Below are 22416 nucleotides of genomic sequence, written 5' to 3'. Positions count from 1 at the left end.
ACAAGGACAGTTGTTGGAGGTCAAATGAAGACATCAACTCTTCAAGTCGGTCGTCTTGTTGCGCCGTGGTTATTTTATTAATGTATATTTGTGTATTTGCAAGCAAGGTCCAAATGATACAGAAACGGAACTATTGCTACAGCCGCACCGCAACAAAATAGTCCACGCTCCACTTTCAAGATGACCCAAGACTCAGTCAATGGAGACATCCTGTCCCGACTTGTGCTGTAAAGAAACATCCCTCACCTTCTTCTTGTGTCGTTCATTCATGTCCTGCTTGCACAACCTGATGCACACTCATCAGGTGCTGCTGTACAAATCGATGAGATCCATTACAAAATATGGAAAAGCTTCTTTACATACGACAAATGATCAATAGTGATTTATGGACAATTAGCGACTACGTCCTGCAAAGATGTTTTGCTTGATGTTTTTTTAATCAACCTTTTACACACGTCACCTGAAATGGTACTGTAGGTGTGCATCAGCAGGTTGAGCTGTGTGAGAAATTCCAAGTCATTTTGACATTTTACAGGATTTATCCTCACTATTGGATCTCATTAGATTGGCCATTAGTTCTACTAGAGAGGATTTTGAGGTCACGTTTGAAATAGTTGTCGACAAAGCAGCTGACGCGTGGTTGCAGGTCTTCCCCTCACGTCACAATTGTCGTTACACAATGTTCGTCCCCAGTGTGTGAGCACACGCCGCGCCCTCAGATCAGCCCGGGAAGTCGGAGTGACTACATGCGCACAGCCTATCATATTGTCAGGTAATTATTTGTTTTTATTTTGAAAGATTATAGCCTCTGTCTTTCTAAAATGGAACACTAAGTGTTCGCAATGTCCGTGTTTGTGGTTTGACTCTGCTCACTTTGTGCTAGGACTCGATTATGAAGTCAATAATGCCGTAATATGCGACCAGTTTGTGTGCTGTGATTTCAACATTTCCTGTTTCCCCTTTACAAATGTGCCATCCACGGTAGCAGAAGTCAGTGTTGTGCGGATGAAGCCATGGTGTCCAATGCTACCACCGCAGCCTTCTCTCTGCCCATCACTACCTCAGCCAAGGTCGGCATCGCCATCCTGATCTTAGCGTTCACGCTGGGCTTCCCCGGGAATCTGTTCGTGGTGTGGTCGGTCTTGTGCCGCGTCCGGAAGCGCTCGGTGACATGCTTGCTGGTTCTCAACCTCGCCCTGGCTGACGCCTTCGTGCTGCTCACAGCCCCTATCTTCCTGCGCTACCTGGCCGGTGGAAACGGGTGGGAGTTTGGCTCTGCGGCGTGCAAGCTGGTGCACTACCTATCCAGCGTCAACATGTACGTGTCCATCTATCTCATCTGTTTGATGAGCATGGACCGCTGGCTGGCCGTCACCAGGCCTTTCCTGTCACAGAGGATGCGGACCAAGCGCTCCCTTCTGGTTCTCCTGCTGGGTGTTTGGGTCATAGCCTTTCTGCTGTCCCTCCCCATGCCTTTCTACCGCAGGTACGTAAACCTCGCATGCACATGTCATTGTGTCTCTGTAATTGCATTGTCCTTTATTTACTTTACTTGTGCAGCAATCTGAGGAAAGTGTTACCAAACAACATCACGCTGAGATTTTGCGTGCCGTACCACTGGAGCAGTGTGGGTCACCGGGTCTTTCAGTACACCTTTGAGACCATCATGGGATGTCTGGTGCCCTTCTTCCTTATCAACACATGCTACTCGTCGATCATCTGCCGCCTGCAGAGCGCCAAGTTCCAGAGGCGAGGCCAAGGCAGCCGCCTGATCCTCATCATCATCTCTGCCTTCACTGTTTTCTGGCTGCCGTATCACATCATCAACATCATCGAGGTGATTCTATCAGGCTTTTGGTGTATTAGTATTAGTATTAGTATTAGTATCAGTATTAGTATTAGCTCTCTCCTCCCACAGGTGATTGGCCTGTTGCAGGGCAGCAAGTCCACACTAGCGGCTGCCAGTGTGGCTCGTCCCAACGTCACCGCCTTTGCTTACTTCAGCAGCGCAGTCAACCCGATTCTGTACGTATTCGCCGGCAGCTCCCACATTCGCCAGGCCGGCCTCAGCTTCTTGGGCAAGCTCTTGGAGGCCACCAACTCGGAGAGCAGGAGCACGTCCACCTTTGGCCGGAGTGGACACACCAGCTCGTCACGAGACGACACTTCCATGCTGCAGACACTGAGTGTCAAACTGGGGAAGCCATTCAAAAGCAGGCAGGGTGACGGCGACAACAAGGCGGCGAGGGAGACGGATGAGCCGGAACTGAAGACTCTTGCAAGTGTTGAGCCGTTAGAGTAGCACAGATGATCAGGTGATGTATAAAATTATTAATGCATGGGAAAGAAATTAATTTAACAATATGTTTATTGTATTTCTTCTGTAGCTTCTGTTTCACATGCATATTTAAATAATAATTTGGTAACAGCACAGAAATTGCATATACTTCCTCTTTGTTTCATCACACACACGACACACAAGACCTCTTGCGATACTTTAGTTACCAACGGAGAACAAAGTATTGTTGGCGGAGTAAAACTGCTTTTACTGATTTTCAACAGCAGAGTGACACTTGTGGATGGATTTTAGCATAACTTTATTCAATACAGCATTATAACAATATTAATGTGTGATTTAACAAGAATATTTCAAATTAATTGTATGTGATATAGTTATGTTATAAGCAATTTTTCACCAAATTGTCCATGAATGTGAGTGTGAATGGTTGTTTGTCTACAAGTGCCCTGTGATTGGCTGGCGACCAGTCCAGGGTGTCGCCCAAAGACAGCTGGGATAGGCTCCAGCATACCCGTAACCTTAGTGAGGATAATCGGCATAGAAAATGTGATATAATATGTGATATAATAGAGTGTTTAGAGTGTTTAAAGTGTTAACAGTGTGTTAATATAATTAGATTTCGGAAGTGTTTATTCATTCATTCATTCATTTTCTACCGCTGGAGCCTATCCCAGCTGTCTTCAGGCGAGAGGTGGGGTACACCCTGGACTGGTCGCCAGCCAATCACAGGGCACATATAGACAAACAACCATTCACACTCACATTCATACCTATGGACAATTTAGAGACCAGAAGTGTTTAGTGATTCAGTAATCCTATACATAAGTACGTAAATCAGGACTTCTGGGGAAGGATGCGCTATTCGAAAAGAAAAATTGCCAGAAGGAACACGTTGCCAACTGTTGTTGACGCCACACAACCATCATCGGAGAGATATATCTTGGATCGTCTGAGACTACTTAAGGGGATATTGAACAGGGGTACTTTCTCTCTACGCGGAGACTGGAGTAGACCGGAGGAGAGAAACTGCAAGGGTCCCTGGAAGCTGCTATTCTATTTTTTTGTAAATCTAATACCAGTTTATGAGTTGTTTTCCTTCTTATAACAGGAGAGTAAAGAACACCAAAAAGGTTAAATTAAATTACTTCAATTACTAAAGTGGCTCTTTTGGCTTTGCTAGGGTGAGGAAATATTCCACTCCCAACAATATAATACAGATAATAGATTTTTAGAGCATGAAAAAGCACCAAATAAAATGTTGATTGCAATTGAAGGTTACTTGATTGTCGGTGTGAGACGTGGAGAACATAAACAGGACAAGTTTGTTGCGCAAACTGACACTTTTGTGGTGGTGATCTCATTTGTGGATCGTCTCAAAAGGCCTCAAAGTGAATAACAAATGAGTCAATAACCGCTTTGTCTCAAATTGCACTCATAAGTGAGTGTGTGAATGCGCAATCGGTGCACTTCATACTGACACTGTAGAATGGGGGACATGTCATGTTTCCACAACCTGTAATGGCCGTCCTGTTTTCATTTTAGAAAGTGTTACAAAAAAAAAACAGCATAGGTAACACATTATCTTATTATGTGATGACTTTTAGAACTTTTTGTAGAGCTTCAATTCTTGGATCTGGGTAACGAATAGTGCCAGATAGTAGCGGTTCTAGCCGAGGGCGGCATTCTCCAGGGGGAACCAAAAAAAAAAAAAATGCTCAGCACTCACCCAATCTTCATGTAGTCAGACAGGCGCCCTCTACAGGCGTGGTACTCACTCCCCCAAGTGTGATGAAACGCCCACCACATGATATGTGTGTATAAAACTAAGCTAGGTTTGCTGCTGGACTTCACCCTTCTGGTTAATTATAAGTTAAAAAATTGAACTCACAGTTCATTGAACAGTAATTGCTGAAAAATAAAACATATTTTATTGTTAATATTATATCATATTATTATATTGCAGACCAAGAACCTCAACCATGTTATTTCACTTTTCAAATATTTAATAAATTATGATTGGATATGGTATGTTATGATATGGTTTAGCCTTGGCTGCTAGAGCCATCAGGTGCACAATTTGGAAAGAAGAGGAGGAAGGCTCCATAAAGATAAAGGTATGGCACTATAGCATCACATTATGGAATGTATATGATCAAAGCTAGTGTTACTTGGTGGCTGTAGACAACCTGCTGTTTGTTTCTTTTCATGAGTTTTAATTCAATATATATAAGTCAAATACAATTTAAGCACCGAAATAAGCACCTTTCAGTGGTTTTGGGGACTTTTGGGGACAAGGGGGGCTGGGAAGGGTTGTACTTTAAGGACTGCAAAACAAGGTGGAACTCTTTTTTTTTTTTTTAAGCCACCCCCTCCCAGGACAAGGGGGCATCAGGAAGTCCCGACAAACATAGTTGACCTCTAAATCAGGAGGTTATCTAGCATGGGGTCAACTATGCCAGAAGAATTGCTATTTAAGCTAACCTTAGGGCTGCATGGCGGTCGAGTGGTTAGCATGCAGACATCACAGCTAAAAGACCAGGGTTCAATTCCACCCTCGGCCATCTCTGTGTGGAGTTTGCATGTTCCCGGGTACTCCAGTTTCCTCCCACATTCCAAAAACATGCTAGGTTAATTGGCCACTCCAAATTGTCCGTAGGTATGAATGTGAGTGTGAATGGTTGTTTGTCTATATGTGCCCTGTGATTGGCTGCCAACCAGTCCAGGATGTACCCCGCCTCTTGCCCAAAGACAGCTGGGATAGGCTCCAGCACCCACGCGACCCTCATGAGGAAAAAGCGGTAGAAAATGAATGAATCAATTATTATGGCTGCATGGCGGTCGAGTGGTTAGCATGCAGACATCACAGCTAGCATGTTCTCCCCGTGCATGCGTGGGTTTGCTCCGGGTACTCTGGTTTCCTCCCACATTCCAAAAACATGCTAGGTTAATTGGTGACTCCAAATTGTCCATAAGTATGAATGTGAGTGTGAATGGTTGTTTGTCTATATGTGCCCTGTGATTGGCTGGCGACCAGTCCAGGGTGTACCCCGCCTCTCGCCCAAAGACAGCTGGGATAGGCTCCAGCACCCCCCACGACCCTCGTGAGGATAAGCGGTAGAAAATGAATGAATGAATGAATGAATTAATGATTATTATTATGTGCTTGTGTCACTTTTTTCAGGAGCACTTTGTAAACAGCAGACCACATCAAATAACCAAATTGATAAAACAGCTATTTAAATTTGGAAAGAACAGGTATGTATTCAAACACTTAGCGGGCCGAATGTGGCCCCCGGGCCGTAGTTTGCCCACCCCTGTAATATAGAGTATAAGAGTTTTGGTCTTGGCCAGACACCTAAAGTAATGGTAATGCATACTAAGTGTTGTCTGACCCCTTAGCTTAGCAAAGGTAATAAAAACTACCCAAATTCTGTCTTTATTTCAGGCATTCTATTAGTTGTTATTTTTTTCCCCACAACAACAAATAACAACTGAAGTTAGAATTCCAAATTTTCCCATCACACTGTTCAAACTCTGTTACCAGAGCCAAGGTCGTGTACCGTGAAGATCACAATGTCTGCCAAAGTTTGTGTGAAAATGAATCTGTGCGACGCCATTGCTCAAAATAGCATCATGTTGTCGTCCAGTGTTAGAGTGAGCAGGCAGCTTTGAGTCTCACACAGACACGAGTGTACACTTTACTGTGTTTATTTTATTCACTTCACCTGGTTGAAACCACATGGAATCGAACAGGAGCGGCTTGCCTGCAGGATGGGAAGAGCAATGGAGGAAAGAGAAGGAAAGGAGGGCGCAAGTCCTCGGAGAAGGCAAGGAGGGCATTGAGCGAGATCAGCGTGAGCTGAGGAGAATCGTGGCTTTCAATGATTCCAGATTGGGGCTGATGAGCAGGATGCTGGAACAGGACGGATCGGATCAAGGCGATAATCTCCGGATTTACCACAACGAAAGCTTTCCTTGTGAGATGTTCAAGGCTCTGACGGAGTTGCGTGAAGGCCGTCTTCTCACAGACCTGACACTGACCACTGAGGATGGGAGCAGGTTCCAGGCGCATTCCACCATCCTTGCTGCTATCAGCACGGTTGTTAAGAAGCACCTGATGGAAGAGGTCCAAACCTTCAAATTCGGACCCAACCAATGGTCCTTGTCTGTGGATCCAGAAGTGGATCAGGTTGGACTACAGGCTGTTATAGACTTTGCCTACACTGGGGAGTTCTTAAGAGGTGACGGCGTAACTCGTGCAGCTCGTGCACTCGGAGTCCACAGACTGTTAGACCTCCAAACATCAGGAACGAAAGAAGATCCTAAAAAGAACAAAGTTCAAGAGGAGATGAAGTCTACATTTGAATCTGTAAAGCAACTTTGGATCGACGGAGTGGGATGTGATGTCATTTTAGATGTGAGCGGTGCTTCGTTCCCTGGTTGGTAATCACTCATATTTTTGATGTTCCCAATTGTTTACTTTGGCTCGTACCAAGTCTCTTCCTGTCAGTCCACAGGGTCATCCTGGCGACAAGCAGCGACTACTTCCGTGGCATGTTCACCAGCGGTATGAAGGAATCCCGTCAAAACCATGTTGTCCTTACTTTAGAAGAAGCTCCAGAGTTTGGTGCTCTGATCGGTTCTTGCTACCACGGGTACCTTCCTCTCAGCTGGGACTGCGTCTTTGAAACAGCCTGCACAGCACTTCGGTTCCAGTTCCAGTCGGCCATCTTCCTCTGTCTGCGATTCATGAGACAGGAAATGGGAGCTGATTCCTGCTTGGATGTGGCTTCTTTTGCCGAAGCTTATGAGATGTCAGAGCTCCAAGAAGAAGCAAATGACTACGTGCTGAGGAACTTCTTAGAAGTATCTACAAATGTAAAGTTCATGGACCTCCAGGCTGAGAAGCTTCTAGACCTGATCTGCAGTGACGGTCTGTGTGTGCCATCTGAGCTGGTGGTCTTTCGAGCTGTGGTCTCCTGGGTGGAGGCGGACCCTGACGAGAGACTGGGCCATGCTGGACATCTTATGAATGGGGTTCGATTTCCTCTAATGACGTTTCGAGAGTTCAGGGAGGTGAGTGAGTGCTTTCATGCCTGTGATGATGTTTGGGTGTCGGTTAGGGTGCATCAAAAAAACACAATTATTGAATTTGGGTACTAAAAGTGTTCCAATATATGTAGAAACAACACATACAAAATATTTTTCCAATACATGATTATTTAGGGGTGCCACCATACATCTGTTTTTGAGGAATAAAGTGGTGAACAGTTCAATGGTCGCCATGGAGATATGAGGTTAGCAAAGAATGCAGCTCAAGAACTCTGAGGTGATTTTGATGTTTTTGTTGGTATTTATACTCCTATTACATATTACTAGCATATTTGTGGTTTTGTTTTTTGTAATTTGAATGATTTGTAGTCATATTTATAGGTATTTAGTGCTCATTGTCTCTACTGTAGCTAACATTAGGTAGCTACAGTTTGCTAATGACAGTTAGCTAATAGCTGAGCAAGCATAACATCAATAACAGTAATATAGAGTAGACAGTATTTCTTATGCCTCATATTTATTGAGAGTGGTACTGTAGTCCTACATAATCTGATTTAATCTTTTTATCCATTTATTATTTTAGGCACTGTGCAGCACAACCCACCAGCTCTCCTAACATGCTAGCAATCGCAGCTTGGTCTTTGGTCTGGGCCCCCTTTGATAACCCTATAGAAAATCATGCTGTATAGAAGTTCATTATACTCAACATTTCCAGGTCAACTTTTTGGCAATTGCACATTAGAAATTGCACATTTTCTGAAATTTTACAAAAGTTTATGTGTGAGGTGGCACCTCTAAATCTCAATGGATTTCCTCAAAACTTTGCAAAAGACGTTTTTATGTTCATTAGAAAAAAAATGTAATGCCTGCCAAATTAATATTCATTCATTCATTCATTTTTCCTCACGAGGGTCGTGGGGGGTGCTGGAGCCTATCCCAGCTGTCTTCGGGGAAGAGGCGGGGGTACACCCTGGACTGGCCGCCAGCCAATCACAGGGCACATATAGACAAACAACCATTCACACTCACATTCATACCTCTGGACAATTTGGAGTCGCCAATTAACCTAGCATGTTTTTGGAATGTGGGAGGAAACCGGAGTACCCGGAGAAAACCCACGCATGCACGGGGAGAACATGCAAACTCCACACAGAGATGGCCGAGGGTGGAATTGAACCCTGGTCTCCTAGCTGTGAGGTCTGCGAGCTAACCACTTGACCACCATGACGCCCAAATTGATATTATGAATTTTAAATTTCTCTCTTTCTGTCTTCCACTTAGTAATCGTTGGAGAGGTGAGGGCAATTAACCTTCGCATGGAAGCCAAAGAGGTTCATCTGTATGGTGCTGCCTTCAAGGAGTTCGCATCCACTTTGTCGGTGCAGCATCAGTGTCGAGTGAGGCGCCCCAAAGCCTCCCTAATTGTTGTTGGTGGCGACCAGCTCAACCCGGATGTAGGTCAGCGCATACCAAGTCGGGAAATGTGGTTTGCCAACTCCTTGCGCTGTGGAACTGGTCTTGTGAAGGACATTGAGTGGAGGAAGCTGACCGAGATTCCAAGCAAACCGGTGTTCAGACATGGGGTGGCAACCGTCGGTGAGCGGTTGTTTGTGGTTGGAGGATGTCACTTTTATTCCAAGGATGATGTGATGAAATCCACCTACAGGTGACTGTGAACCTGCACGTTCTTAACATCTTCTGTTGCAATGTTCTCATCTTTGTCTTGTCTTTTCACGCCAGCTACGACTGTGGCCATGATGTTTGGAAGAGGTGTGCTGATATGCAGGAATTTCGAAGTAACTTCTCGGTGGTGGTGCACCAACGTCAGCTATATGCCATTGGTGGAGATAAGGAGATCAACACCAATGTGGACAGTGTGGAGATGTATGACACAGAAGCTGACACCTGGAGGTGAGGAAGGAAACTTCATGTATTCTGACGAGTAGTATCTTCAGCAGCTTCATGCATCTTTACTTCATTTGATTTGTAATCTCCGTCTTCTTCTGCTCAGCTTTGTCCGTCCTCTGGACCAGCCACTAAGTGGCCAAGCTGCCACCATTCTCAATGGAGGGATCTTCATCTCTGGAGGTTTTGACCGCCGGTACGTGTGTCTAACCTCCCTGTTCCTGTACAATCCAGAGGCGGGAATCACCCACCTGACAGAGATGACCCACGACCGAGCCCAACATTGCATGCAGGCACTGCGAGGTCGCCTATACGTAGCCGGCGGCGTGTGCAATCTCCGAAAGTTTTATACCGACCAACTCGCCTGTGAGGTGTACGATCCCAGCGCTGATTCTTGGACATCTTTTGCACCGTTGCCCCAACCTCACGTGGGTGCAGCTTCGGCCATCTTGGAGGAGAACCTGTACATACTAGGAGGGTACTGTCAGGAGGATTACAGCGAATCCGGACTTGTACACCGGTTTAACTGTGGCACGCAGCGCTGGGAAAACATGGGAAAGCTTCCAGCAGCTGTTACTGACATCAAGGCTTGTGTGCTACGACTTCCCCAGCACTTGAGGTGCTAGTCAGGTTTTGTGCTGATAATCCATTGTGCAAGAGTTTAAAACAAATATTAATATATAATATTCCTTTGGATCTTGTGTATAGTGGACAGATGATGCAGGAATAAATAGACCAACTCAGATAGGAGATGTAAGAATATATATATAATATATATGTTGTTTTATTTCAGTTCTTACGACACAATAATAATAATAAGAACATTGACTGGCGAGTATGAGCATGCTAGCACCATTTTGTGTTTTTACCTAATTAGTGCATTCCTGAAGTAGTTTTTTTAGTTAGCAGCCAAACAATCAAACATATTAGAAAATATACAGCAAAAAATAAAGTACAACCTTAAATACAGTGCATTAAAAAAACACTCTTTGTTTGAAAATGTCCTACATGCATTTTTCCTACAGGCTATGTGTTTATTAGTTAGTATTGGTTAGTAGTTAGTAGACAAAATACCATAAACAATAACACTTGATTCTGCAAATGTGTTGATTTTTCAAACTTATTTTTTTCTCCGAAAATAGATTTTCCTGCAGAAAACACATCTCAATCACCCTAAAAAAAATAAGTTTTATAATGAGGCAATGTTTGTTTGGCTATGGAAACATTAGCTTCCACAGTCCATTCTGCCTCAAAACATGCAGCATTTATTCGTAACTTGTTACTGTAATGTCAACAGGTAAGCAGTGTGGATTATGTAGATGCGGTTTTGGGGGGGGGACGCCTTCGCTGACAGCTAGCTGGGGTGACAGGTGGTGCTAAAACAACAGAAGCGCGGTTATAGCACGAGCGACTAGTGTGACGACGATCATTTGTGGTGAGTATTTATGCATGTGGTTAGCGAGCAGACCTCACAGCAAGGAGACCAGGGTTCAATTCCACCCTCGGCCATCTCTGTGTGGAGTTTGCATGTTCTCCCTGTGCATGCGTGGGTTTTCTCCGGGTACTCCGGTTTCCTCCCACATTCCAAAAACATGCTAGGTTAATTGGTGACTCCAAATTGTCCATAGGTATGAATGTGAGTGTGAATGGTTGTTTGTCTATATGTGCCCTGTGATTTGCTGGCGACCAGTCCAGGGTGTACCCCACCTCTTGCCCAAAGACAGCTGGGATAGGCTCCAGCACCCCCTGAATGAATAATTTCCAATGTGTTTAATAAGTATGTGAGGACTATTTAGGAGTCATTTACGACTATTCTGGAGTCATTTATATTGCAAAATTTATATTGCAAATGGGGCGGCACGGCGGTCTGGTGGTTAGTGCGCAGACCTCACAGTTAGGAGACCAGGGTTCGGTCCCCGCCCTCGGCCATCTCTGTGTGGAGTTTGCATGTTCTCCCCGTGCATGCGTGGGTTTTCTCCGGGTACTCCGGTTTCCTCCCACATTCCAAAAACATGCTAGGTTAACTGGCGACTCCAAATTGTCCATAGGCATGAATGCGAGTGTGAATGGTTGTTTGTCTATATGTGCCCTGTGATTGGCTGGCGACCAGTCCAGGGTGTACCCCGCCTCTCGCCCGAAGACAGCTGGGATAGGCTCCAGCACCCCCCGCGACCCTCGTGAGGAAAAAGCGGTAGAAAATGAATGAATGAATGAATATTGCAAATGTTGATCCAAAATCAATCAAGCTTGCAGGAGGTTTAGGAGGATGTGCGTCTCAATTACTCATGTTTTTTGTTCTTCGAAGGTGGTCTCGGGTGGTACCCCCTTCCGATCGTATTGTAAAAACTGTCATGTATTTGTCCTACATGCTTTTTTTTTTGTAGTTAGTAGACAAACAAGCAAAAATATCACAAAATATACTACAGAAGACTTCACACTTTTAAATACATGTCCTACTTGCGTACATGTGGTGGCAAATGTAGCAAAGACACCCGTAGATCGTTGTTGGGCCCGGGCATCTTGCCCATATTCTCCCACCTGAGCAGGGCCGGGTCGTAGCGGTGGATCATCTTGGTGTCGCTGTAGTCCTCCTGGCTGTACCCGCCGAGCAGATACAACTTCCCCTCCAATATGGCGCTCCCTGCCCCCACATGAGGCACCGGCAAGGACGAGAAAGCCGTCCACATGTCACTTGCGGGAGTGTACACCTCACAGGTGAGCTGGTCTATCGCCGCATCGTTACTGTCCAACGTGATCCCCCCGGCTACGTAAAGACGGTCATCCAGGGTTTCCATGCAGTGGTGGGCACGTGGTTGAGACATGCTAGCCAGATAGGTGCATCCTCTCTCTGGGTGATACACAAACAGAGAAGCTAGACATGGGTAGTCGTTGTTCAGGCCTCCGGAGATGAAGATCTGGTCTTGCAACACTTTTGCCACATGTCCACTTAGGGTTAGATCCAAAGGACAGGCCATGCTGAAATGGAAAACACGACAACTTTTTACAGCCTTTGACCATGTACAGGATTTTACTTCAACCTAATGCTGCATTTTCCTCAGCCTCCCTGGGAAAGTCTATTCCAGGGTGCTGGAGAGAAGGGTACGACCGTTGGTCGAACCTCTGCTACAAGAGGTCCAATGTGGTTTTCGTCCTGGACCAGCTCTACACCCTCACAAGGATTCTTGAGGGTGCATGGGAGTTTGCCCAACCAGTGCTTTGTAGACTTGGAAAACATTAGACCGTGTCCCTCGTGGCGTCCTCTGGGGGGTCCTCTGGGAGTACGGGATTGGTGGCGTGCTACTACGTGCCATCCGGTCCTTGTACCAACGAGGCAGGAGCCCGGTTCGCATTGCCAGTAGTAAGTCGAGCCTGTTTCCGGTGACCGTTGGCCTCCGCCAAGGCTGACCTTTGTCACCGATTCTGTTCACAATTTTCATAGACAGAATTTCTAGGCGCAGCCAAGGTGTTGAGGGAGTCCGGGGGTTCGGGGGCCTTAGAATCTCATCTCTGCTATTTGCAGATGATGTGGTTCTTATGGCCTCTTCTGGCTGCGACTTTCAGCTTTTACTGGGACGGTTTGCATCTGAGTGTGAAGCGTCTGGGATGAGACTCAGTACCTCCAAATCAGAGGCCATGGTTCTAAGTCGGAAAAGGGTGGTGTACTCCCTCTGGGTTGGGAATGAGGTCCTGGGTTGGGAATGAGGTCCTGAGAGAGCTGAGCCGGAAGGCAAAGCTCTCAATTTACCGGTCGATCTATGTTCCCACCCTCACCTATGGTCATGAGCTTTGGGTCATGACCGAAAAAATGAGATAGCGGATACAGGCGACTGAAATGAGTTTCCTCCGTAGGGTAGCTGGACTCACCCTAAGAGATAGGGTGAGGAGCTCAGTCATCCGGGAGGGGCTCAGAGTAGAGCCGTTTCTCCTTCACATCGAGAGGAGTCAGTTGAGGTGACTCGGGCATCTAGTCCGGATGCCTCCCGGACGCCTCCCTGGTGAGGTGTTCCGGGCATGCCCAGCCGGGAAAAGGCCCGGGGCAGACCTAGGACACACTGGAGGGATTATGTCTCACAGCTGGCCTCGGAACGCCTTGGTGTCCTCCCGGTGGAGCTGGAGGAGATGGCCAGGGGCCGGGAAGTCTGGGTTTCCCTACTGAGACTGCTGCCCCCGCGACCCGGACCCGGTTAAAGCGGAGGAAAATGGATGGATAATGCTACATTTCTTAGGGTTTGATTCCCCAACCATCTGGTAACATGCAGCCCCCGACCTTCAACTGGCTTTAACCCACCTCCACGAGTTGGCCGAAGGTGAGAAACATTCCACACTCTCTATGTATTCCGGGTCACAGTGCCCCCCGATGGCATAAATGCTCCCGCTAATCACCACGGCCGAGAAGGAGTTTCTCTTCTGTGTCATGTCGGCCATTCTCTGCCAGCTGTTTTGAAGCGGGTCGTATCTGCGGTGAAAGGAGATGCATTTATAATCCAAGGTTGAAAGATCAACAACTGGATGCCTCACCTATAAACACACTGCAGGGTGTCTCCTGTACCGTAGTACTTCTTCCCACCAATCACGTACAGTTTTCCTTGGAGCACTGCCACCTCGTGACAGAACCTGGAAGGCTCTGGCATCTCTCCCAGCTGCCTCCACTCCATTGCCTTTCTTATTCCCGTTTGGTTCATCAAGGAATTCCCAAACCAGACTTCTCTGCTGATATGTCTCCGGCCCAAGTCCTCAGAGATTTGGTCACCTCCGGTCAGAACTAGACTCTGTTCTGGCAGATAAATGCGGCACTGGCATTGTGGGTCCACCTCATTGGAGCAGAAATCCTCCCAGACTGTTTCGTACAGGTCTACCAGGTTGTGCTTGGACCACATGTTGACAGACCGAACCTCTTTGAATTCCTCAAAGGTCATGAGTGGGAAGTAGATGGTCTTCATAAGCTCCTTGGCAAGTTTAAGCCTAGCCTTGGGTCTGGCTTGGATCCAGGCTACCACCGCCTTGAACACAACCAACTCAGACGGAACACACAATGAGCGACTGTTCAGGTACCTCAAGAGCTGTTTGGCCGGAAGGTCCTTGAACTTGCAGGTGCACGCCACCTTTTGGAATTGCCTCAACACAAACTTGTCAGAGACTTCCAGAAGTTTTTCCATCTGGTAGGCTTTGGCAAAGGATGCCACATCCAGGCAAGAGTGTGGGTTGAGTTCCTTCTGCAGGAAGTCAAGACTCAGGGACAGCGCCGGCTGGTACTGGAGCTGAAGGGAGGTGCTGCTGATCTCAAACACGCGACTCCAACTAAGCGGGAGGGTGCCGCTGTAGGAGGAAGCAATCAGAACTTCCAAGTCTGAAGCTGATAGAAACGGAAGGCTGATGTGAGACTGAGTGGACTCTCTCATTCCTGAATTGAACATTCCTCGGAAAAAGTCACTGCTGGCTGCCAGGATGACTCTGTGGACTGGAGGCAGGAGAATTAGACACCCTGACGTGGACTATGAGTGTTAGCTTAGATATCTACTCACCAGGAAGTGATAATCCAACTGCTTCTATGGTGATGTCACAGCCTACTCCGTCCATCCAGAGTTCTCTGGTGGATCGAAGACTAACGGCGAGTTGTTGTGAAGAAGACATACTGTCTCCATTTGTGCTGGACTCCTCCATCTTCTTGAGAACTTCCAACACTCTGTAGGCACCGATTGTCTGAGCTGCAGCCTTCACCTGCTCCACGTTCTCCAGGCAGGATATGAGTCCAGTGTAGGCAAATTCTACAATCGCCTCCAAACTATGGTGGTCCATGTCTAGTTCCAAGAAGATGGACCGCTCCTGCGCTTCTTCGTGGTGCACGTTGTTGTTCAGACAGTCCTGGACTAGCGAGCTGATGGCTGCCATAACAACGGAGTGCAGGTGTAGCCTCCTGCCGTCTTTGGTGCTCAGAGTTAGGTCGGTGAATTGAGACAAGTCCCGGAACGATGCCAGAGTGTGAAACATCTCCACATGGTGGTCGTCTTTGGTGTACATTTTTATCTCATCTTCATCCTGAGAGCTCACTGTCTCCTCATCATCACCATCACTGGACTCGTCCTCCTCTTCTTCTTCTTCTTCTTCTTCTTCATGGCTCATCCACAATGCCACAGCAGGTGTCTCTTCATCTTCCAAAGCGTTTCTTGCCTCCTCCTTCGTATTTTGCATTCCATTTCTCCACTTTCTGTTATCATCATGTTGTTCCTCTATCTGAAGACATTTGCGCTGATCTTCGGAAGATCTGGAATCTTCTGCAACTGAGCTTCCCTGCTCCAGTTCATCTTGGCTGGAAATGGTTGCCAAGTTCTCATCTGTCAAAGATCTAGGACCTTCTAAGTAATCTTCTGCAGCTGACCTTCCCTGCCCCAGATCATCCTCCTTGTCTTCCTCATGCAAATCTTGAAACTCCTCACTCTCTGTTTCTCCTCCTTCATCTTCATCCTGCTCACTCACCTCATTGTCTGTCTCTTCATCATCCTCCCCCTCGCTCATCCATCGCCTCACCCTCTCCCTCCATGTCCTCTTCCACCTGTCTTCCATCTCTCTCCTCCATTGCTCCCAGTCGGGCTGGAGCTGTAGATTCACCACCTCCATGGAGCTCAGTCAAAATGGAAACATCTCTCTGTCTTCACTGCGTCTTGTTCCCTTGCCCTCCACTCACGCGCTCCTCATCGTCTTTGCAAGCCAACAGGTTGCTATATCGGGCGTACTACTGTACAGCATATCAGCTAATTAGAATTCCAGCCTGTCTGAGGTGCTAATGTTACACACGGCCTCCTCGCCCGTACTGAAGAACTGCAGCTTTTTTAAATCCAAAGCAAACATCTGACCCATTTAAAGCGAGCCATCCAGACTTGGAGGCAGCTGGATGCCACCCAGGGCTCTCTTCGTCTTGACAGGCACATTTAATTCCAAGCCATGATACTGTGGGATCAGTATTAAATGCCAAGGGAGAGAGAGAGGGGGGGAGGGAGGCGAGGTGAGTTCACGTTGTTTCTCTGAATCCAAACACTGAGGAATCTGGGTCAAGGATTGAGAGGGGGGGCAGAGCGAACAAAACAACACATTTACACCTGTTGTTGCTGTTGTGTACGCGTTATAGGGAGCAAACAGCTGCTTAAAGAGCCGACACAAGGACCTCATCAGAAGCTGACAAGTTCATGTTGTGGTCACATGGGCCTTTGGGCTTCTCATTCTCATCCTCACAATGTTGTTTGTAGAGGTTGTGAGTGGCTTTAGTGATTGTTTTTGAGTGGGGGTTTCGGGTTTTTGTGAGTTTTGGTCTTAAACTTTTGATCAGCTGATGAACTTCATTCATTCATTTTCTACCGCTTTTCTAACCTGGACTGGTCGCCAGCCAATCACAGGGCACATAGAGACAAACAACCATTCACACTCACATTCATACCTATGGACAATTTGGAGTCACCAATTAACCTAGCATGTTTTTGGAATGTGGGAGGAAACCGGAGTACCCGGAGAAAACCCACGCATGCACGGAGATTTCCACACAGAGGTGGCCGAGGGTGGAATTGAACCCTGGTGTCCTCGCTGTGAGGTCTGCACGCTAACCACTCGCCCGCCGTGTCGCCTGCTGATGAACTTCATTCATTCATTCATTTTCTACCGCTTTTTCCTCACGAGGGTTGTGGGGGTGCTGGAGCCTATCCCAGCTGTCTTTGGGCGAGAGGCGGGGTACACCCTGGACTGCTTGCCAGCCAATCACAGGGCACATATAGACAAACAACCATTCACACTCACATTCATACCTATGGACAATTTGGAGTCGCCAATTAACCTAGCATGTTTTTGGAATGTGGGAGGAAACCGGAGTACCCGGAGAGAACCCACGCATGCACGGGGAGAACATGCAAACTCCACACAGAGATGGCCGAGGGTGGAATTGAACCCTGGTCTCCTAGCTGTGAGGTCTGCGCGCTAACCACTTGACCGCCATGCCGCCCGCTGATGAACTTATTTAGTTTAATTTTTTTGTCTCACTCACAATTTCTTCTCTTTTCGTGTTGAAGCTGGACTTAGAACCTTAGAATGTAAATTCTTGCAATTTTTCAAATAGTCTTAAAATTTTGATCTGGAGCGTCCAACCGAGTCAGAATCTTATAATGTTTATGAATGTGGGCCTCAGTTTGGACACCCCTGCTGTTAGAACACCACTAAAAAAGTCACTTCTACATAAGAGGTGACATTTTGGTTCAAGACTAATGGTACCTTCACAGATATACCGCTTTAAACACGCCTACCTGCCCACCATGACTGCTGCTCTGAGTGCACACACACACACACACACACACACAGTCGGGCAATGAGTCAGGTTCTATGACTCAAACCTACGCACAAAGTGAAGGCATTTAAAGAAGAAGGGAAGCTGGCAAGTTCATCACCCTGATGAAGTTGATGGGGTCGCTCCATGCGCTGAAACCTTTTCAAGGTCAACTTGTGAAGCATCGTGTTGACGACTGCTAGGCTGTTAACACCCTCACAGTCCCTGGAGGTCACGTGTCTTTGAACTTGAAAAGACTCTTGAGGTGACCGGTTGTTTAGTGCTGAGCTGACTTAGAGGGTAGGGGGGGCTCTGATGGTGTCAGTGGTCTATAAATAGATGATTACTAGCCACTTTATTTTAGTATAAGATCACAAATTCTGCCTTTATAAAGATGATAATTCTCAATTTAATTTTTTTTGTTTGTTATTGTGCTATATGAATGAATAAATACCAACAAGACTTTAGTCAAAAATGTTCATTTTATTGAAGCACTATGGACCGTTGAAACACAAAACACATTGATCACACATTGGTCAGATAAGAGTTTAGCTTTAACCGACTGACTGATTGTCCAGCTGACTTGATTAGATCAGAAGGTACATAAAATACTAAGATACTGCAATCACATGTGGGAGCAAAAATGGAATCTCTCCTGCTATTGCTTTTTAAACTAGTCAGGTCACAAGCCCTGAAGGAGGTACAGTGTGTGGAGACAAGGACATGGGGAGGGGGTGGGGGGGGCGTTCTTCAGCGGCCAACTAGCACAGTAGGAATAGTGGATTTGCATAGTCGTCATTGTTGTGTCACGCCGACTTTCTGTGTGAGGCTATTTAGAAAAAGGAGGAGGTGATGACATGATATTGACTTGAATGGCTTCTATAGAAGGGTCCAAACAGGGGGCCACTTTTGACTGACTTCCTGACACTAAACAAAACAATGACAGGAATGACAAATGTGTTTGTGCTTGATTGTGGACTCTTGACTCTGTCTGTCAGGTTCTGATCCATGTGAGCAGAAAGGATGCAATGGCGGCAGCGAGGACGAGCAAGAAGAGAAGGACAAGCGGGGACGAGAGGGGCAGCGCCCATGGAGACACCAGAGGTTCTTGGCCGGTTTTAGCCGCTTCCGCTTGCTTGTCCTGCTTGATGACGAGCGGCCTCACCTGCGAGATGCTCTCCTGCATGTACGCCAGGAAGAACTCATCATCATAACATTCAGTATCACAGAAAAGTGAGTACAGCCAATCACATTTCAGTAACTATTTTCATATTTATCTATATAATAAAACCTGAACTTCATATACGTACTTTAGAGAGCGGTGTTTTGTATTGCCAGCAATTTAGACAATAACAACTGTGTAGACTCATTTTCATTCATTCATTCATTTTCTACCGCTTTTTCCTCACGAGGGTCACGGGTGCTGGAGCCTATCCCAGCTGTCTTCGGGCCAGAGGCGGGGTACACCCTGGACTGGTGGCCAGCCAATCACAGGGCACATATAGACAAACAACCATTCACACTCACATTCATACCTATGGACAATTTGGAGTCGCCAATTAACCTAGCATGTTTTTGGAATGTGGGAGGAAACCGGAGTACCCGGAGAAAACCCACACATGCACAGGGAGAACATGCAAACTCCACACAGAGATGGCCGGGGGTGGAATTGAACCCTGGTCTCCTAGCTGTGAGGTCTGCGCGCTAACCACTAGACCGCCGTGCCGCGGCGACTCATTTTCAATGCATAGTAAATACAGCTATACAAGCTATACACTGACTACTCTAAAATATATGCAAGTTTCCTTTACAAGCCATACGGTTGCCCCCCCACCACATCGTACATCAAATTTTGCAGCTTCACTCTATCACAGTTTTTAAGCAAATTCTATGTATTTTTACTTAAATTAAGCATTTTCAAATCTAACATACATATGCAAGGCATTGAAAAAATGCATTGAAAGACATGATATGTATTATTCTACTACTGGTCACAAATAAGTGTCAGTAATGTTACTTTGTAATGTAAAAAATAAACAAAGAACTCTCCGAATGCTAGCATTGTTTGAGGCTCTGATTATTAGATTAGATTAGATTAGATTCAACTTTATTGTTATTGCTCATGTCACTGGTACAGGGCAACAAAATGCAGTTAGCAACCAGAAGTGCAATTTTCTAAGTACCTTAGTAGTAAGTAATTGCAGAAAAATGGACATATCTACAAACTATAACAGGCTATGACTATAATACAGTGAGGATATGTACAGGGATATAAATGACTATAATATGGCTATTGCAGATGATACAGATTATAAACAGTATGTACAGTATGGATGTGACAATATATAATAACAGTAATATGTGCAATATTGCAATGAAGTGACTAGAGTATGGCTATTGCAGATTATATAAATTATAAACAGTATGATCTGTGAATGCAACAAGATATAACAGTAATATGTACAATTATGTCTACTCTATTGGGTAAAACGAGTGTAAATGTGACTACAGTGGTGTTATTTCATGTTTAGAGTGTCTAATAATGTTAAGAAACGTATTTAACTCTGAAAATATTACATTTATAATTAAGTTTCATGGAAATTCACTCATCTGGAACCAATATATAATATTAATATCATGACAGTATTCAAAATGTGAGGGGTTTACCCACTTTTGGGAGCTATAGTGTATATGTAACACATGATATGCTCTACCTCCAGGATGGTGCGGCTCTGTGACCTATCTGGACTGAGCCGCAGGTTCCAACGATGTGACCCGTGACTCCGACCTCCGTCATCTTCACTCTCTGTGGTATCCTGCCGCGCCACGCGCTGTCGTTTGCGTCGCCGTGAGCTGATTCGCTGCAGGGTGCCAGGTTCTTGGAGTCTAAAATGAGGTAAGATGTTATTTAGGAGGAGGTGGGAAAAAAAAAGCTGGTGGACTCTGGTGAGAAGAAACAACTTAGTGGCGCCACCTGCAGTCAGTGTCCTCGATGTCGGCGTCTGCGTCACTTTCCCCCTGAGGGTCTGACAGCATACACTCCTCCTGCAAGTGAACTTTTGAATACCTTATATACTATAGCGTGCAATATACACAATATCATAAATGCTCCAAATAACACCTCTAACAGATGTTGTATCACTTATTGTTACTATATAAAGTGTACATGATGGCAGTAGCTACATTTGAAATATCATGAGAGAACATATATAATCACTTTTTATGAATAACAGCCTGTCTCCACTTAGCATCTGCTTCCAAGGAACTCTTTGCAGTCTAGGTAAATAGGCTATATTATACAATATTTATGGTATTAAGTGCTTTGGCCTTTCATTCCAAATTAATGACTTTTCCAGTGACAAAAGATGTGTTTCCATGGCGACAAAAGCCACAGTACCTCTGTTCCGTATCCCTCGGAGTAGCGGGTCATCACAACTGGGTTTCTTCCACAGCGTTCACACTGCACCGCTTCCTGTGAACAGACAGAGATGTGACCTTGGATTATACCAGGAGTTGTACGCCGACCCGGTAAGTGCTCACCGATGAAGAAGTGTGTGCTTCGGAATAAAGCGGGCAGGGAGTGACCTGGCACATGCACGCCACATCTGGACCTCGGTGCCTCGACCCCACCTGAAAGGGAAAAAGAAAAGCACTTTAAATGTGCGCTTATAATGGAAGCTGGTGTGTGGAAGTGTGTTAGAGAGTGGATATTAAAGATGAACAACCTCACAGTCATTGTCGGATGTCTCTTCTGAGGAAAAGAGGCCGTGGGAGTTCCCCCGCAGCATGACCTCTGACCTGGCTCACATAGACCTGGAGGAGACATTATGCATTATTATGTACTATTGTTGCAATATTCTTACACTTCCTGAAATGTACAGTTTTAATGTGCTTATGTTGAGTCATTTAGAATGTAAACAAACTTGGTGTTAATGACGTAGTCACGCCAGTCACATCTGGCCAGGAGTGCCGCACTCACATTACATAACAGGCAACTTTTCGCATCAGGACCAGACGGGAAATGATGCTACTATGGCTACAAAACAGCCTTTTAACACACAAAAAACACAACATCCCTTGACCTATAGGTAAACCGAAAATACAATAAGGAGTCATTCGACGCGATGCTGGGTTTAAAAAAAAGACATTTGATCATCTTACCTGAACCACATGACGACGGCGTAAACCGCCTAAAATGTAAACGGAGTCTGGTGTTGGCAGGCTAGCCAGGTCCTGTGTGTCATGGTAAGCACGCGCTGCTCCCCGATGTTTGACATTGTAGCAAATCCTTCGTGACGTCATGCGACATACGGATGATTGACAGCTCGCGCGCTCAGCGGGACACCGCCATCGCTTCTTCCAAACAGAGCGGAAGTGCGTAGGAGAGCGGAGTTCCGCTTGACTTTTTCAAAATAAAACGAGTGGCGCAAAGGCATGCATGGTTATTTTTATATACACATAAATAAAAATACTGTACTGTAAGTCAAAAAGCTAACATTTGAGTTATTATATATATAACCAATGTATGATTATTCTGGAGGCTATTCTATTTAAGAGGCGGTATAACACCCTAGAAAACCAGTTTGACCTGGACTACCAGTGATTGACAGGTGACTAGTCAGGCCACCTTTCAATCACAGGACACATACAGACAACCTGAGAGTCTCAAATTAACCAACAAACCTGCATATTTTTGGGATGTGGGAGGAAGCCGCAGTATCCTGACAAAACTCAATAGAGTAATTTACACAAATTTTAATGTAAATTACTGTGAACATGTCCAAAGCACTGTTGAAAGCGCCATTGTGGTACAATTTACAGTCATATTCACAGTAATATAATGTGAATATAATTCACA

General features: G+C 45.8%; 4 protein-coding genes across 7 annotated transcripts; 2 read left to right on the top strand and 2 right to left on the bottom strand.

Moving 5' to 3' along the window:
• The first annotated feature begins 628 nt into the window (after positions 1–628).
• ltb4r (leukotriene B4 receptor) lies at positions 629–2573 on the top strand. Of its 3 annotated transcripts, none has more exons than XM_058067386.1 (4): positions 629–772; positions 989–1486; positions 1561–1837; positions 1919–2573. In XM_058067386.1, exons 1-4 carry the CDS (start codon positions 747–749, stop codon positions 2300–2302), a joined length of 1185 nt encoding a protein of 394 aa, XP_057923369.1. In that variant the 5' UTR covers positions 629–746; the 3' UTR covers positions 2303–2573. The 3 variants fall into 3 exon arrangements, with proteins under 3 accessions (XP_057923369.1, XP_057923370.1, XP_057923368.1); XM_058067387.1 differs by having other exon boundaries at positions 740–772; positions 986–1486; positions 2005–2573; XM_058067385.1 differs by having other exon boundaries at positions 740–772; positions 986–1486.
• Positions 2574–5837: 3264 nt separating this feature from the next.
• On the top strand, positions 5838–10192 carry si:ch211-63p21.8 (kelch-like protein 33). Its single transcript, XM_058068845.1, has 5 exons — positions 5838–6738; positions 6810–7375; positions 8647–9017; positions 9092–9262; positions 9363–10192. The coding sequence occupies exons 1-5, from the start codon at positions 6039–6041 to the stop codon at positions 9880–9882; spliced, it is 2328 nt and encodes a 775-aa protein (XP_057924828.1). The 5' UTR covers positions 5838–6038; the 3' UTR covers positions 9883–10192.
• LOC131126384 (kelch-like protein 33) lies at positions 10062–16158 on the bottom strand. Its single transcript, XM_058068844.1, has 4 exons — positions 14779–16158; positions 13775–14714; positions 13545–13712; positions 10062–12232 (listed from the first exon to the last, which is right to left on the bottom strand). Exons 1-4 carry the CDS (start codon positions 15869–15871, stop codon positions 11710–11712), a joined length of 2724 nt encoding a protein of 907 aa, XP_057924827.1. The 5' UTR covers positions 15872–16158; the 3' UTR covers positions 10062–11709.
• A 1882-nt stretch (positions 16159–18040) lies between these two features.
• si:ch211-63p21.1 (uncharacterized) lies at positions 18041–21921 on the bottom strand. Of its 2 annotated transcripts, none has more exons than XM_058067636.1 (7): positions 21720–21921; positions 21284–21371; positions 21099–21188; positions 20956–21030; positions 20533–20603; positions 20273–20444; positions 18041–18738 (listed from the first exon to the last, which is right to left on the bottom strand). In XM_058067636.1, the coding sequence occupies exons 2-7, from the start codon at positions 21344–21346 to the stop codon at positions 18553–18555; spliced, it is 657 nt and encodes a 218-aa protein (XP_057923619.1). In that variant the 5' UTR covers positions 21347–21371; positions 21720–21921; the 3' UTR covers positions 18041–18552. The 2 variants fall into 2 exon arrangements, with proteins under 2 accessions (XP_057923619.1, XP_057923620.1); XM_058067637.1 differs by having other exon boundaries at positions 21289–21371.
• Between the last annotated feature and the right edge of the window lie 495 nt (positions 21922–22416).

Source organism: Doryrhamphus excisus, chromosome 3 (genome assembly GCF_030265055.1).
Source record: "Doryrhamphus excisus isolate RoL2022-K1 chromosome 3, RoL_Dexc_1.0, whole genome shotgun sequence".
In the NCBI taxonomy this organism is placed as follows: Eukaryota; Metazoa; Chordata; class Actinopteri; order Syngnathiformes; family Syngnathidae; genus Doryrhamphus; species Doryrhamphus excisus.
This window is presented reverse-complemented; position numbering and strand designations above follow the sequence as displayed.